General features: G+C 43.2%; 1 protein-coding gene across 1 annotated transcript in view; it reads left to right on the top strand.

Moving 5' to 3' along the window:
* Nucleotides 1-14233, top strand: part of CDS1 (CDP-diacylglycerol synthase 1) — a 111983-nt gene extending 97750 nt beyond the window's left edge. The window contains exons 12-13 of the mRNA XM_073541735.1: nucleotides 7474-7577; nucleotides 12821-14233. Coding sequence (XP_073397836.1) covers nucleotides 7474-7577; nucleotides 12821-12932 — 216 coding nt within the window. The 3' untranslated portion in view covers nucleotides 12933-14233. The remainder of the gene's footprint in view (nucleotides 1-7473; nucleotides 7578-12820) is intronic.
* Nucleotides 14234-18492: the final 4259 nt, after the last annotated feature.

Raw genomic sequence — 18492 nt, 5'->3', positions numbered from 1 at the left:
GTTCACACTTGCGTTTGGCGGGCACATCAAACCGCCGCATGTGGACGCATCCGCATACAACGCATGTCCCTGCGTACCCATTGTTAAAGTTAGGTACGCAAGGCGCATGCGGAAGTAGGCGGAGCTTAAGGGAGGAAGTGCGTAAGTAGGCAGAGCTTAAGGGAGGAAGTACGCAGCCATACGCAGACCAGCCAAAGGCAAGTGTAAACCCAGCCTCCGTGTGACAATATTTGGTGATGAGGGGGAGCATTTGCTTTGACATGAGTGAGTACTGTATTAAAAGGATTTTATAAGAGAATGTGTTAAAATTGTTTGCTGTGACATATTTCTCTTTCAAATATATTTTCTGAATTTTCTGTTTTAATGGAACAAAGACATAGACAAATATATCCTTTCAATATGTTAATAGATCATATAATAATGACCATACAATAAAAAACACAGAACGTACAAAGAAAAAGAAAAAAAAAAGGAGGGGAGGATAGGAGGAAGAGGGTAGTATGTGGGTCACCCAAATAATGGTATACTAAGGATTGGGAAGTGATAAGGATATTATGTATGATTAACCAAAAGAAAGTCCGGCGTTTGGTATTTGCAGATGTGCATGTGTTAACAACGGGTCCCTGAGCCTCCAGTATTTAGCCTGAGCATCATGGAATACGCTAGTAAGGTGTCCATTGGTCGTAAAATTATCTATTCGGTATAGAAATTCCTGGTATGGTTTGTCTTTTCAAGAATGAGCTTTTGTCAGTTTTTCGTCATATCGCTGGTCGGGATCGCTGGTGAGTCGCTAGGTGTAACGGTACCCTAAGAAAAAAAGAGTGAGGAGTTTGGATGGGTGAGTGTGGACGATTTGTAGTGTAATTGAGCTTCCCAGAAATCTCTTATTGGGTGATGGGGGACGTAAAAAAGACAAGAAATGAGACACCTGGGGGCAAGTCCACAAAACGTGCATTATATCATTTGTGGATGGACATTTCTCGGAATTAATTAGCGGGATTTTCGAAGGACCATATGTGCTATACGCACTGGGACCATGTACCGACACATGAGGATTTTGTAAACGGACTCCATCGCGGAAGAGTTTATAGAACAGGAAGAGACCACGTTCCATGCTTTATTTTCCCTTCACCCATGACAGCACAACTGAGAGAGGGATCCGGCCCACCAGGACAGGAACCTACTGAGACATAAGGGGCGGCACCTCTCTCCCGCTTCAGTTGGGTTCCTGTCCTGGAAGGAATCGCACTGTGGCGGTGCCTGTCATGGGCGAAGAAAGAAGAAAAAGAAAGAAAGAAAGGGACCCAGGCCCGTCCCGGCGCGGGAAGAACAGGTAACTTACCTGTAGCGCTGGCCGTCGGGTCCTGGAAGCACAGTCCCCGGTGTTCCTCTGAGCTCCGGGTTCGTGTGGGCGCGGATGGGATCCCGGTGGCCCCGCGGAGCCCCCACCGCACCGCCCTCCCCTCGCTCACGCCGCATCTCGATCCCCGTGGCAGGGGAGAGAGACGCTGGCTCCTTCCAGCCGCTGACGTCAGCGGCGCTATGCATTGTGGGTGCGCCGGCTGACGTCAGCACAGGGCGACGGTGTCATGGCGCTGGGTGCGACGCCGGCCGGCTTTTCTGAAGCGGGCGGTCGCAGGAGGGAGGGGAGGAGACACCACCGACAGAGGCTGCATATAATCAAGGCGTGGGAGACGGTGGAAAATGGAGTCGGAGCAGGAGAGATCGCTGTCTCTGCCTCCCTCACAACCCTCAGGCAAACATGGAAGCCGCTCAAGTACCAGCCGCCCCAGCCACAGATCAGGAGAATACTCAAGGTCCAGAGAGCACAGGTCACATGCTCCGACGCAGCCTCCGAGTCCGGTACCCTTGATTACGGGTGGTGAGTGATCTTCGTGAATGCTAGCATTTATGTTAATAGGGATTCTCTGTTGTATGCTTTACCCTGTAGGAAAGGCCCAAAAAAGCAGGAAGCAAGACGAACAATAGGGACTGTGCTATATGTAAAACTCTCCTAGCAAGAGACTGGCAGAAAGATCTCTGTGCCTCTTGCATTCAGCGGACCATGGAGGAGGAAGCGCCTAGTTTCGCAGCCAATTTAATATCCGCCCTCAGGTCAGAAATGGAGGGTTCAATTAAGACCCTATTAAAAAAGGGAAGAAAAGTAGGAAGAATTCGCCTAGTTCTCCCTCAGATTCCTCATCAGCCTCGTCTCAGGCGGAACAGGCATTCTCCTCAGACTCCTCAGACAGTGACACGGGGGTAAGCCATGTTTCCCTGTAGAAGACACGGATGGTCTCCTAAAGTCCATTAGAACTACAATGGGCCTAAAGGAAGAAAGGGCGGCTAAAACCCTAGAGGAGGTCATGTTTGGGGGGCTTCAAGAGAGGAAAAAACGAACCTTTCCAGTGAACGAGAAGATTCAGGCGCTTATTGAGAGAGAGTGGAGGAAACCCGAAAAGTCTGGGGCCCTTCCGTCCACCGCTAAGAGACGATACCCCTTTGAGCACAAGGATGCGGAGATATGGGACAAAGTCCCAAAAATAGATGCAGCAGTATCCAGGTCTTCCAAAAAGTCGGCCCTGCCCTTGGAAGACTCAGGGGTTCTTAGAGACCCGCTGAACAAAAAGGCGGACTCATATTTGAGGCACGCGTGGGAAGCGACAGCAGGAGGACTAAAGCCGGCGATAGCAGGCCCCTGCACAGCACGCTCCCTCATGATCTGGCTGCAGCAGTTAGAAGAGAAGCTGGCATGAAAGGTCCCAAGAGAGAAAATTTTAGCAGATATGTATCTCTTGCACAGGGCAGCAGCTTTTTTGGCAGATACCTCGGCGGACTCTATGAGGTTGACAGCTAGGGCAGCGGGACTATCAAATGCGCATTATGGCTTAAGGGCTGCCCGGGTGACCTACAGTCTAAAGCTAAATTGTGCTCTCTCCACTGCGATGGTCGGTTCTTATTCGGCAAGAACTTGCACGATATCCTGGAGAAAGCAAGCGATAGGAAAAAAGGCTTCCCCAGGTTCCCGACGGAACAGAGGAGACAACCCTTTCGGAGGGGAAGATTCGATAGGGGGCGTCCTCCCACTGGCAGGAGAAGATGGGAGGATAAAAGGAAAAGAGTCGGGATTTATGTTTGGTGGAAGCACCTCCACCTCAAGAAATCGCCACGATGACGCCAGTAATCCAGTGTGGGGGGGGGGATTGGCACTCTTTTTCCAGGCCTGGGAAAAGATCTCCTCCAATACCTGGATCCTGGGCATCTTAAGAGAAGGCCTGAGAATCCCCTTTATTCGCCAGCCAAAACCTGTGGTTGTCATTACACCCATCAGGAAGGTGACCGAAGAACAGTTGGCCTTGGAAGCGGAGATCCTGAGCCTGATAGACAAGCGGGTACTTTACGAGGTCCCACACACACAGGAAGGAAGGGGGTTCTATTCACCCCTTTTTCTGATAAAAAAAACGATCAATCATTCAGGACAATTACAAATCTCAGACGGCTCAATCAATGGATAAGAAACCAGACCTTCCAGATGGAGTCAGTGGCTACGGCCGTGAAGCTACTACATCAAGATTGTTTTATGGCCGTAGTCAACTTAACTTAAAGGATGCATATTATCACATCCCTATCCATCCAGATTACCAAAAATACTTGAGGGTAGCGCTTTATATCCAAGGCGTACTGAGGCATTTCCAGTTCAGAGCTCTTCCATTTGGCATATCCATAGCCCCGAGAGTTTTCACCAAGGTCATAGCGGAGGTGACAGCCTTTCTCCGAATTCACGAGACGGTCATAATACCATACTTGGACGATTTCCTTATAGTGGGCAGCTCAGAGGACCACTGCACTGCACAGTTGCGCCGGGTGACCGACACCTTGCAGGAATTAGGGTGGATAATCAATTTCAAAAAATCGAAATTACAACCCCTAAAAAAACACCTTCCTGGGATTTATACTGGATTCAGAAAGGCAGGCGTATCTGCTCCCAGAGTCCAAAATAGAGAAGGTACGGAATCTGGCCTTGGCGGCCCGAAACCAACCATGTATGACATTGAGAAGGGCAATGTCCCTACTAGGTACCCAAATGTCCTGTATTCCAGCAGTCAGGTGGGCTCAATTTCACACCCGACAACTCTAGGGGGAGATATTATCAGCGCAAAGATCACTAAGAGGGCGTTTAGAAGGAAAGCTGGAGCTTTCTGTAAAAACCAGAGACTCTCTCAACTGGTGGCTGGACGGTACAAATCTGACCTCAGGAATACCGTGGGACAGACAGACGACAGATGTGATTTTAACAGATGCAAGCTCCTTGGGGTGGGGGGCACACTTAAGGGGCCTCATAGGCCAGGGATCCTGGACACCTCAAGAAATGGAGGCATCTTCCAAACTAAGAGAACTGTGGGCAGTGAACAAGGCCCTAAGTCACTTCATTCCACTACTCCAGGGTCGCAATGTACGCATCATGTCAGATAATAGGGTAACAGTGGCATACATCAACCACCAAGGAGGGACAAGATCACACTCCCTAATGAAAGCGGCGAGCGACATTCTGAGCAGAGCAGAGGAACACCTACACTCCTTGACAGCCTTACACATAAAAGGGGCAGAAAACATAGAGGCAGATTTTCTGAGTCGCAATACCCTGAGACAAGGAGAATGGGCGCTAAATCGGTCCATTTTTCAAAAAATAACGCAGCTTTGGGGGAAACCAGTAATAGACCTCTTTGCCAACAAGCACAACAGGCAAACAGAAAGGTTTTGCTCTCTAAACCCGAGGGAAAAGCCATGGGCAGTGGACTCATTGCACAACCAGTGGAACTTCAGGCTAGCTTATGCGTTCCCCCCAGTGGCTCTGATCCCAACAGTTGTCAGGAAGATCAGAAACGATCAAGCCAGGGTGATTCTAATAGCCCCGTTTTGGCCGAAAAGACCCTGGTTTTCTCTACTACAAAGAATGTCCCTCTCCGATCCATGGGTTTTGCCAGAAATCCCGGACCTACTAGCTCAAGGCCCAATATTCCACGCTCAGGTTAAAGGATTCCATCTGACGGCGTGGAATTTGAAAGGTCTCTTTTAATGGATAGAGGCTTCTCCCCCGGGTTGGTGGCCACCCTGCTAAAGAGTAGGAAACCAGTGACGACTAACATCTACGGCAGAACATGGAATTAGTTCCTACAGTTCCTAGGTAAGCCGTTAAAAAAAGAACTCCCGATTAGTGCCATCCTGGAGTTCTTACAATCGGGGTTGCAGATGGGGTTAGCGGTGAACACGCTTAAAGTTCCGGTGTCTGGACTAGGGGCGCTCTACAACTGCAAATTGGCATCAAATAGATGGGTAGCCAGATTCATTAAATCCTGTCATAGAGCTAGGCCTATCCCAATACCCAGAATAGCCCCCTGGGATTTAAACCTAGTGCTAGAAGCCCTTACAAAGGTACCGTATGAGCCGTTACACCAGCTACCCCTAAAGTTTCTGACCCTAAAGACGATCATTTTAGTGGCCCTTACGTCAGCCCGCAGAATAAGCGACTTACAGGCTCTCGGTAAATCCACCTTATACACAAGTTTTTCAGGATAGGGTGGTGTTAAGAACAGACCCCGCTTATCTGCCTAAGGTAGCATCAGATTTCCATCTGGGTCAGGAGATTGTCCTCCCATCCTTCTGCGAGAATCCAAAAAATTTGGGGGAGGAAAAATTCCATAGTTTGGATGTTAAGAGAGCTCTATTAGAATACATATCTGTCACTAGCCAGTGGAGGAGGTCCCAGTCCCTATTCGTAGCTTTTCAGGGTGTCAGGAAAGGCTATGGGGTTTCGAAAGGAACTATTGCTAGATGGATTAGGGAGGCCATTAGTGTAGCCTACTCAGCTAGTGGTATCCCGATTCCTGACGGCATCAAGGCTCATTCCACCAGAGCCGTGGCGACCTCCTGGGCTGAAAAGGCAGAGGTATCAATTGAACAGATTTGTAAGGCCGCTACCTGGGCCTCACCTTCCACCTCTTTAAGCACTATATATTAAATCTATCCTCCTCTGCTGACCTAACCTTTGGTAGAAGGGTGCTGCAAGCGGTGGTCCCTCCCCAAGGTGTTTCGAAGTCTCCAAAAATCTCTCAGGGGTGCTGTCATGGGTGAAGGGAAAACCACAATGGTTACTTACCGGTAGCCGGTTTTTCCGGAACCCATGACAGCACCCGTATATTCCCCCCCTTTTTCACCGTATGGGTGTGCCCAGTTAGTAGGGTGCTTTTGAGTGATGTGGTGTTGGATTAAACATGTAACTAACTGGGAAGTCCTCTCAATGCTCTGTAACCCAACTGAAGTGGGGGAGAGGTGCCACCCCTTATGTCTCAGTAGGTTCCTGTCCTGGTGGGGCGGATCCCTCTCTCAGGTGTGCTGTCATGGGTTCCAGAAAAACCGGCTACCGGTAAGTAACCATGGTGGTATTTCAGGAAGCTTTATTGCACGTGCCCACCAAGTCCACCTCTCATTGAGTAACATAGTTTTGTACTGTGTGGTGCGTAATACATAGCAGATATTCATCCTCTGTGACACATTGCAAGCTGCAGCCATCTTAGTCACATGTCATCTGAAGAAACACACCTTGAGACATGTGTCTCAATTGACAGATGACCAGAATTGTGACCTGATGTGTTCTCTCAGCCATGGAGCATGGCTGCAAAAAAAAGAAAATAAAAACTTGTCCAGCAGAACCGACTACTGTAATTTTTACCCAACCTCCGTCCCGTTTTCTAGCTCATTTGTAAACCCATTCTTCTCAGTCAGCCTGGCAGGTTTGTAACTGGATACGGAGACTAAGCATGGAGGAGGACTGAAGTAAGAAAACCATTGCTTGTTCTGATCACTTAGCTGAGGGCAAGGTTTTCTTGCTTGAAGCAAGTAACCCTGTCATGCATAGCTCTTTACTGACTTGGCAGAGCGCTTTGTCTGATGGTCGCAGTCAGGGAGTTTGATGCTACTGGACTTTGGATATCATGGGTATGTGCTCACATTTAGTATTTTCAGCAGATTTTTGTGGTGCAAAAATTATAGTGTTGGCTTGAAAAATGCTGCATATAATACACACATTTTTGCGTGTGTTTTAGATGCAGTTTTTTTTAATCAATTTAAACTGGTGAAAAACGTCAAAACGCTGAGAGAATTGACATGCTGCAAATATGAAAAATATGCTTTGGTTCAAAACCACCGTGAAAAAATAACCCAAGACATGGGATACATGAGTGGGTTCTAAAAGTATCAGGGCAAAGGAAGTGTTATAAAATAAAATTACCTTTATTAGCAAATATGGTAGGTGGTGGCACTAAGGCGCGCACAAGACATAATAAAAATTCATAAAAAGTATAAAACAGAAATAATCTGGTATAAAGTGGACACAGCAGTCAGGTTGGTTAGTAAAGTGCAATGTGCCAGCAGCAAAAAAAAAAAAAAAAAAGGCTGTATGATTTTATTTTCCAGGATTTTGCTGACACGATTCCTGGACACGGAGGGATTATGGACCGATTTGACTGTCAGTATTTGATGGCCACCTTTGTCCATGTGTATATCGCCAGCTTCATAAGGTAGGAGGCTTCCCATTTTGTATTACCTTTAGCATAACATGATACAGAGATTATTATTTTGTTTAAAAAATAGCTAAAATAAATACTTGTTGTCTGTACATTGTAACAATGACATTTTTCATTATTTGTTTTATACTGATCAGAGTCAGATTACAATTTAGATGCAAAATATCTAACGATTCACATTATTAATCTCTTCCCGGCATTAGATTTAATTTGTCAGCTTCCTGGGAATCGCGCTGCGATTCCTGCGCAGAGCGGTAGCTCTAACAGGTAACATTATCGGAACCTGATTGGATCAGATCCCAGTGATATTAACACTTTGCGGTCTACTAGATGCCGTGACATGTAGAAGATGGCAAAGGGAAAGCGCTGCTTTACTCAACCCTCCGACGCCCCCCCCCCCGTGATGAGATATGATCACATCATGGAGGATCCGAGCGTTGTCATGGGAGCCGGAGGTCATGTGCTGACCTCCGGGTCTGCCAGCTACTGTGGCCTGTAAGACTCAGTTGCTGGCTGAGTCCAACAGGCGGTCTGTCTATGTAAAACTGTCATGTCTCATACAATGCAATACATGTGTATGAGACCAGTGATCATAAAAATTGGTGTCCCATCCACGAAGTAAAAATGTAAAAAAAAAAGTTAAAAATTATTTTAAAAGTATTAAAAAAATCATAAAATAAATAGAAAAACAAAATATTAAACCAATAAATATATTTATGTAAAAACAAAAAAAGTTCACATTTCGTATCATTGTGTCTTGAACAACCCAACTTATAAAACTGTCCCACTAGTTAACTTCTTTTTGTGCATTTCGTAAAGCAAAAACCTTTGCTTTTTCATCATGCCGCCAAACAATAAGTGGAATAAAACGCGATCACAAAGTCAAATGGAAATAAAAATGGTACTGCTGAAAACATCATCTTGTCTAGCAAAAAACTGAAATACAGCTCGAACAGCGGAAAGCTAAAAAAGTTATATCTCTCAGAATAAAGCGATGCAAAAATAGTTATTCTTTCTAGAATATTGTTTTTATTGTGTAAAAATGGCAAGACATAAAGGTGGTATCGCTGTAATCGTACTAACCCGAAAAATAAAGCTGTCTTCTGTATTTTACCACACGCGGAACAGCTTAAAAAGAAAAAAAAAAAAACAATTCCTGAATTGTTGGTTCATCCTGCCTCCCAAAAATCACAATAGAAAGTGATAAAAAAAAAAAAATGGCATGTGCCCGAAAATGATACCAATAAAAATGTCAACTTGTCCCACAAATGACAAGCCTTCACATGACTCTGTCGGTAAAGATATGGAAAAATTATAGCTATCAGAATATGGCGATGCTAAAACTAGTTGTTGCAAAAGAAAAAAAAAAAGCATCTTTTATTGTGTGACTTCAGCTAAACATAAAACCCCAATATAAATCTGGTATCACTGTAATCGCACCAATCCAAAGAATAAAGTCGCCTAATTACTTAGGCATAAAAAATAAATAAAGCAATTCTTCGCCTGCTGTTGATTTTTTTTCATTCTATCTCGCAAAGATCGTAGTAAGGCTCGGCGCCCAGTTATCCTGCGCTCTGCACTGAACACTTACATCGGAGTTTCCATGTACATCTCTGAAAAATGTGATTCCAGCGGAACCTCTGGCAGAAGATTCCCTATAATGAGGCACATGGAGGCACTGTGGATGCCATAGGACCTGTGATCTGGTGGTGTCCGTCTTCTTAGGCGTGCATGAAAGCACGGTCTGCCACAGTTTTGTGCACTTTTGAAAAGACACTGCTGAACAGAGGCCAGACGGAGTCCAGAGTAACTCTGCTGCTTCACTATAGTGAATGGATCCCTGAGGGGTTTCATCTGAATCACGTCACTCAGAGTTTTAGATGGAAACCCCAAAGTAAGTGCTCAGCGTAGAGTGCCGGATAAATGTTATTCTAAATGTTATGTAAAATGTACTCAATAAAAACTTTAATTCAATCCACAAAAAAAGCAAGCCCTCACTCAGGTCCGTCATCTGTTAACAAAAATATAGGGGAATTCCATGTTATTGCTATTACAAAGGCTCTGGCTCCTTACCCACCAAAAAAGCCCAACAAATTCTGTGCTCCCAAATCCAAATGTCCCCCTCCCTTCTGAGCACCACAGTATACCTATACCACATGCTTGGCATTTCTGTAGTGATGAGAGCCCGCCTAATTAACAGGTGCATGTCTCCAGAAGCATGAACTGGACGTAATGTACTGGTCACTACAGCGGCAGTTTGCAATTTTCACTCGGCAACATCCACTGTTGCCTGTTTCTAGAAAACATTTAAGGAGTCAAAATCGTCATTACACCTGTAGATAAATTCTCAGTGGGGTGTAGTTTACAAAATGGGGTCACTTGTGGGGGATTTTGCTCTTCTGGCATTTAATGGCTCTGTATATGGAGTCTACAAACTATTCTACAATAATTTATTCTCCAAGAGTGAAATAGCGCTCCGTTCTTCCCGAGTCTCTCCGTATGGCTAAGCACTGCGGTACAGCCACATTTGGGGTATTGCCACATTCAGCAGAAATTGTGGGACACGTTTTGGTGCCATTGTTATCCCATTTCCCCGTGTGAAAATGTAAAATCTGAGGCTAAAATTTTTTTTTTTTTTTTTGTGGTAAAAATGTAATATTTATATATATTTTTTGGAAGAACATTAGTGATGAGCATACGTAGTGTGATGAATTGTTATCCCAGCATGCTCGTTTACTAACAGAGTGTCTTTGACGTGCTCAAAAAATATGTTAAGTCTCTGCGGCTGCATGTCTCGCATATATATAATTTTCTTTTCTTTTTCCGGAAGAACATGCAAAAAATACATCAAAATGATAGGCATTTACATATTTATATAAATAAGGAATTTCTTTGCTTATCCTCCCTGGGTCCACTACTGCAGATCTTTAGGGGTCTGAGTCCTGAGACCTCGATTGCTCCGTTCACTACTTTGCACTCCCTTCTGCAAGCAGCAGCTTTCATCTATTGTATTAGCATACTGTCTACGGTCTCAATAGATAGTCTGTGGCCCTGATTAATCAAAGCATTTGCACCAGAAAACTGATATAAAACACTACACATTTTTTTGCGCAGCATGTACTTACACAAGTGTTGCGACTTTTCCGTTTTCAAATTGGACAGATCTTGGTGACATGTGGGACAGGATGGGGCATGGCGATGTCCCCTCTTCAAATTCCTCAATAGTGTTGGTGTTGGTCCCTGACTCAAGTAGCATTTCTGATGCACACGATTGAGAAGATGCACCGAATTCATGAAGTGTTGTGCACCTCTTTATGGATTCGGCATATTCTGCTCTAATCCGGCGTGTACAGAGAAGTACGGCCTCATAGACTTCGTATAGAGCCGGTACTCTACTGTATGCCGAGTTGCGTTCATCATAACAATGTTTAGAGCGATCACTGTGGAGGTTTTGACTCCCACCAACGAGTAGCACATTTATGTAAAACATATAACAATAAATTAGAATAATAGATTCTCTTTAATATTTGTTTGCTTTTGCTTATATTTTGTCATAATATTTGACAGCACTGTACAGTGATTGTCACCATTCACACAAGTCCCTTTCTCTAAAGGGACTCATAATCTACTTATTTCAAGTGACCTTACAGCAAAAATGTTGTCTGCCTCTAGCTCCCCCACGTCCTCCCCTCTTCATAGATGTCTGAGCAGCCACTGTCGTCTCATACCTGTAATCATTGAAGTCAGATTTTACCTATGAATTGACGATCAATGATAAGTCCAGAAGGAGAAAGACCTTTTTCTGTGATAAGTTTCTTATCTTCACTTGTACTATTGATTTATAGGGAAAACATTGAAATTAACTTTTCAATTTAAATGGGTTTTTGAATGTCATAAATGGTAAAAATTGTATTTGTTACAGCTAACTTCAGTGTCCCTGCGTTCCTCCGATGCCGGTCTTAAAATCAATCAATCAGGAGCGCAGCATCCCTCCTACTACAGGAAGCTGGTGGGGGAGGATGGACAAGGGAGTGGTGCGCTACTGAAGATTGATGTTGTGAATAACAGGATCTTTCACCAGTTTTAGCACGTGAAACTGGCCACGTGATGTAATAACTCCTGCATGAAATGTTTTTTTTTTTAAAAATTTTTAATTTCTCCTCTCATCGCGAAGATATTTGCTTGTAAAATATAGGTTATAGTTTATGATAAGACAAAGGGTACGTTGCCGGAGACTTTTCTCTGGGAGCGGTGACTTGTCCCCTGCATAACATTGACCAATCATAAGCAGGAGACATCAAACAGGTGAAAAAAATAACACCTCTCCAGAATGTCAGAATAACATGATTTCTCTTCTGAGATGTAGTTATAGACAGCCTTGCACCTACTGTGTAGAATACAGAAGAACTGAGTGTGATTACACCTTCAGCTCTCGTCTCACAGCAGTCTGTGCAATGAAAGTGAGAATACAGCAGAGCTGTGTTATTACAAACATTTCTGAAGCTGCAGCTCTCCTCTTACAGCTCTATCAGGTGTGGCCCTTCCCACAAAAGGACTGCCTGGAGAACAGATCTGGAGATGTTTGTCATCACACTTCTCTGCTCTGTTCTAGAGATCAGGGCTGTCTGTCATTACATGTCTCACACAGTGTACTTTTTTTGTTAAATCTCTTATTTATTGAGTTTTGTATTTTAAATTACAAAAGGTACAATAATCATATTCAATAAGTACCGTTAGCACTATAAGTACCTTTAAGGGTATAGACAAGCCAAACATTAAATGTTCATATTTAAAGAAATATGAGATACAACTAGTAAAAGTATAAAGAAGAAGCATTACATTACATCGTACCACTTCAAGATCCTCTTTTCCATATTGACACACAGTGTACTTTTGACCTTCTATGGACGTGTTTTTTTCCCCCTGCATGGTGCCTCTTGTTTGGGATTGGTGAATGTTATGCAAGGGAAGAAGTCACCACCCCCAGTGAAAAAGCTTGGATACTGCTCAGTTGGGCTTGTAATAAAAAATAGCTTAGGTTAACTGTCCAAGCTAATATCTCCACAATGGCGAGAACTAAAAACTTCTTGTCAATCTGCTCCACAGTTACTAATCCATGATGTGGCCAGTTTAACATGCACAAACTGGTGACAGGTGTTCTTTAAGGCCCTTCAAGTCATGGATCTTGAATAAGTATATGTTTTTTAATCCCACTTTTTTCCTTTCTCTATGTCCAGAGGTCCAAATCCCAGCAAAGTCCTGCAGCAACTTTTAACACTACAGCCAGAGCAACAACTAAACATCTACAAAGTGTTGAAGACCCACTTAATGGAGAAAGGGGTCCTCTAAGGAGCAACTTCTCACCTATAACATAACCGTATACTATACTGACTATATGGCGCCAGAGCTGTTTGCACTGACTCCTGAGCATTCAACCAAAGACTGTCAGTCATTTTCCCCTGTATATAAGGCTCATGGCTGCCTCATCTTTCCCACACATTGTCCTTCACACAAACTCATCTGCTGACTGCGTGAAGCTCTGAACGTTGGAACGATAACTTTCCACTAGTTTTTATTTCCATGTGAGTATACTGAAGAATGAAGGCAGTTCCTTGAGCGATAGAACTATGCACAATTTCTGGTAGGAAAGGGCGGACATATTGTTTACTTTTCACTCCCCTCTTCCTGCTGAATAGAGGGAAACGTGATTCATCTTTTATGGGATAGATTTTATGTATTTCAATGTTTAAGTGACCACCAGAATTTTTTTTTTTTATAGATTTTTTTTTTTTTTCTTTTTAATTTAGAAAGCAATACAATAAATCTCTGGTATTTATTTGCTGTACACATGACACTCATTGAGGTCACTGAGAACTCCCATGTATTGGGACGCCAGCCTCTGTGGATTTTTTAGGGCAGCACAACATGTCTAAAGTTAGATGGACATGGTGGAACTGCCGCTCTCTTGTCTTCAGATTCAGAAGTAAATCATATTATTTTAACGGGGTTTTTCAGTGTGAAAAGACGTCAGCCGTCGCTCTGAGTGACCGTGGTGTGCTGAGTTGTGTTAGTGTGCAATGCGTACTTTATTACGATTCGCCTGTATTGGCATCACAAGTCATGTGACTGCATCTATGCGTACTTTCGGTCATGTGCCGACTATATTTTCAGACGCTTTTCTCAATGTTCTTTTGAGCGAAGCACGGAGATTGAAGTAGTCATGTGACAGGAGCTATGCACGTCGCATGGTCCACTCCCATGTTTTGTTTTTTTTTCAGCCCTGAAGGCCTCTTTATTAACCAGCATAGGAAGACAGGGAATTACGGAGGGGATTTAATGACTCCCACAATACTGCTACAGGAAACTGGCAGAAGTTATTGCTGAAAACTGTGAACTCATTAGGTTCTGTCCAAATAGATTGAATCCTGTCTCTAGACTGTGGATATCTGTCTACATGTGCTCTGGTACCCTGGCAGGAACCTGGGGCAGTAGTACAGGATACAAGTTGTCGTCTTGATCTTGTTTTTGTGCAGTGTTGTTCCGTCCTCTTACGTATATAGCCTGTGTCTGCACTAAAACCTTTTTATAATACTGAGAATAAAATCTGTGTATTTATAGGAAAAATATAGTTATTAAATGTATATTGAGAATACTGGTCTTCATTGGGAGCTTTAGGAAAGGGTCTCCTATACCCACCTGGACTAACTGTCTATCGAATGAACTCTAAAAATTAAAAAAAAAAAGCAATTGGAGGATGTAACAAGTTTGTAGAGTCTCAGGCTACATTGCCATCATGTTTTATCCACTCATCAGAGGATCTGTTGGGGCTTGCATCTGAAATCCTGAAAAACTGATAATTCCATTGACTAATGATGCAAACCAAGTCACTTTATGTTCTGGTAGACATGAATTTTGTCTGTTTCTGCCGGTTTCCAATTATTCAGTCGGCCACTTTTTGGTGCCCACTTCAAGTGTGCCAATACTGCCGAAAATTAAGTCTGACAGAACCTGAAAGGTAGACATCATTAAAGTCAATGACCTCATCAGCGCAAACGTCTGAGTCCCGTTTTTCAGGGTTTCTCACGTAAGCCCCAATAGACCCACTGATCAGTGAATAAGATGCGATGTGACTATAACCTTTCTTATGTCACTGACTTATTTGGAAGCAAGACACCAGGAGTGATCCATCACATCTGGGAAGTCTTTTAAACCGGTCTACAACCCCTGCATCTCCTTGTGCACTCAATCAGCAGAATCCAGGCTGCCTTCTAGACCTCTCGCCTACAGCCTGCAACTGCCTGTTGATAGAAAATGGAGTTCCTGAGGCTCCACTAGTGTAGTGAGTGTTTCCAGTAAAATGATGATGATGTTTTCAAATAATTGTAAATAGTTTTTTTTTTTTTCCAATTAAAAATGCCTTTAGCAGCTATGTCATAAAACTTGGATAGGAACGGTCTACAAGTCCAGGAACAGGAAGACACTGATTTGGCTGTTCATGTGTGGTCCTGTTCAGTCTTTAGCTACAACTTTGGTGCATTGGGAGGCTGCTTCATCATTGAGAAGACGTGCAAGGATTCCGAATATGAAGACCATGAACTAGTGAGTGCTCTAAAGACTCACTTGGGTTTGAAGTGCAGCTTGAGATACTTTGGCAATCATTATGGCCACTCCATCACTGGACACATATTCCTATAGGATGATTTTGTCCTAATAGTTTATATATAGAAAGCATTGCATCAAATTCAGATAGACATCTATTACGTGTCACAGCCAAGTCCATGTTTAATTTTCTCTAAAGGCCTTGGAGCTATAAGTAGAAGGATTTCAAAATTGGTAAAGGAAACCCTTTTGTAGACCGGTTTGAATTACGATCATTAATGCTATATCGGACTCTATATTGTAGTTAATAAAAGAAAAGATTACATCTAATGGTAATTATAGTATTGAATTGCTAGTTAGGATTGCAGTTCAGTAAGTTGCAAAATGTATTGCATTCAAAGCATTACTATATAAATAGTGAAATAGGAAAAATATAACCCGCTTCTTACTGGTGCGTCGTACTACTTTTGAGAAACTTCTGGTACAGCACCTTTCATCATACTGTAAGCTGTTCAATTGGGAACAAGTCTTTTTACATTCTCCGTTTCAACCCACTTCAACCATTGTGTTTTTCCATTTGATTCCTATTGTCTGTCAGTTTTTCTAATTTTATTTAAATTTATTATTTTATTATACATATTAACATTAGCTTTCATAATAAAAAAGACATACATTATTAGAAGACAATATGTAGTTCATGGCCCTGATAGAGAGGCACATAGCATAGGGGTTATCCGGAACTAAATTAGGTTTTTTGGCTCATGGTTAAAAAATAACAGGCAGGTAGTTGCTAACTAGTTAACAGCCACCTGCCTGTTTTATCCGGCTCAGAGCGGTCAGTAGCCGCTCCTGCAGGCAATTCAGCTGCCCCAAGTCAACAGAGCAGCTCTTCTACTTGCAGGCTGCTCTGTTGACGTCATGATTGTTGGCTTCCCCTTCCCGTCAACACAGCAGAGCACAAGAGAAGCCGCTGATCTGTTGACATGACATCAGTGGGAAGCCACAGAATTGACAGCAGGATCGGTCATTGACCGCTTTGTGCAGGCAGAGATCTGCGCTGGGAAATACAGGTAGGCAGTAATTTACCTGCTTGTTAATTCTAAGGCCCACAGTAAAATATTTAATATAGTCATGGATAACCCCTTTAAATCTCCCACACAATATAGTTCTTTCAGGTCTAAATCCTAAATCTATCCAGATAGATCCAAGTTCTTCCATGAGCGTATATCATCATGGAGGTGCAGACATGTAACAGTGGAATAGTGTTAATAAAAAAAACACATTTTCAAGGCATCATGGTTATTTCTGAAGTGTAACGTTTATGTTTTGCCAGGCATAGAGACCGTAGACAAGGTTTAATCTTAAAAATGCAGCATTTACTTTTTGGTGCTTGGAAATTTGGCTTTTTCTGACATACATTGGGATTCTTGTGGACTTCAACTTGGATATCTACAGTAGGGAGCTGCCTATGAGCAAGTCTGGATGGTGTCTGGAGAGCTCTATTCTTTAGTAGGAATGCCTAATTCATTAGTGACATCATACTTTCATAGTCCAAGTAGTGACCGCAATGTGCGGACCGGCCTTGTTCTGCTGACCCAACTCAACAGCCATAAGCGAATTAGAGGCCGTTAAGTTCTGGTCATGAGACTTGCAGCTGTACACCGACTGTGCTTAAGATGTTTAAACTAAAGGGGTTGTCCAGTCTTTTGATAGCTCTGCGGTAACGCTATGCAACTGCCTACACACTGTCAGAATTTTCCAGTATTGACAGAGTAGGTGGACACGTGACTGCAAGTACCCAGTTTGCTTACATGCAGTCACATGTTGCCTAGACGTGCTTGACTTCTCTAAATTCACTTGTAGTGTGAGAAGCCAGGCACGTCTAGTCGGAATGTGGCCAGAAGTATGAGAGAGACCGTCTTCCCTGAACGGCAATACCAGGGAATCTTGACAGTGGGTGCACCGCATTCAAAAGTGTGCAGGCATAGTGACTGAAAATATTTATCAGATAACTGAACAACCCCTTTGAGTAAGGCAATTAGCTAGGTGATTACACGAATGGTGACTATTGAATGAACCGGAATATCACACATTTTGACTGTTAGGGCAGAGACACACTGCTGTATTTCTCGTGCGAGAATCGCATCTTAAGATTCGCACTGGCTGTCGGCTCTCCTGACCTGAGCTTGACCGCTGCATAGTAATCCATCACGCTGTCATGCTCAGGTCAGGAGTGGTGCCGGCCAGTCTTTGCAGTGCGATGCGATCCTCATGCAAGAAATAGGGCAGTGTGACTCCAGCCTTAGGCTGGAGTCACACACAACCATTAAAAAATCGGTCCGATTTGAACGGTCCGAAATCGCACAAAGGTTTCTTGATCCGTTTTTGATGCGATTTTTCTTCATTGATCCGATTTTAATCACATGTAAGCATCCGTTTGACATCTGTCTGGCAAATTTTTTTTTTTTTTTTTTTTTTTTCTGACCATTCCAAAATTGACAAATAACGGTTTTTAGGCCTGAAACTCATTTAAAAAATCATCCCGCCCTATATTTATGGGCTCTCCAACAAGTGTGAGCCTGTTACCTTTGACATACAGTCAGTGCTTGGATTTGGTTAGCTCTGCTTTGTGCTAAACATGACAGACAGGCTCACTTTTAACACCACTGAGTGTGTTCTTTTCTATTGGGTTATATCCCGACGTTTTGGGGAGCAATACCCTGTGATTGTGGATCCGAGGAGGCGTAGACGAATGTGGGTCCATCCACTTTTACTCCGAAGGATATCTAAAGGCCATTTCCACCGTCTCTATACATCTCTGTGTAGCCATCCGGAGAAGTTCTTTCAATATTGTCGGATGAGCTTTGCTACATTTGATATTTTGCTTGAGATTGTGCGCCCTGGGATCACGTTTCAGGACACGAGGATGCGCAAAGCTATTTCTGCAGAGGAGCGTCTACTCCTCACCTTACGGTATGTCTCAAACCAATATGTTGATGATGTGTGAAGCAGCATATTTATTTAACAGACCTTGAACCTTATTTCTTATTGTCCTATTTTCTTAAATTTTTTCCACCACATTTCCCCAAAACATTTATATGCTTGTGGCTTACTGAACCAAGCCATGGCATGTAATTTAATGTTCATCATGCCTACTTTAGAATACCTCAACTTTAAATGTGTTTGAAACTGTATCTGTTGTTTGTTGGGCTGTGTACTCATGTATTTTTATTTTAGCTTCCTTTCAACTGGCCTTTCATATGTTGGTCTGCATTTAGAATTTTTTTTAATTGGGAAATCCACAATCTCT

Source organism: Dendrobates tinctorius, unplaced genomic scaffold (assembly GCF_039654945.1).
Source record: "Dendrobates tinctorius isolate UK_male_01 unplaced genomic scaffold, ASM3965494v1 ptg000011l, whole genome shotgun sequence".
Classification (NCBI taxonomy): domain Eukaryota; kingdom Metazoa; phylum Chordata; class Amphibia; order Anura; family Dendrobatidae; genus Dendrobates; species Dendrobates tinctorius.
The sequence above is the reverse complement of the archived record's forward strand: the minus strand, read 5'-3'. Positions and strand labels throughout refer to the sequence as shown.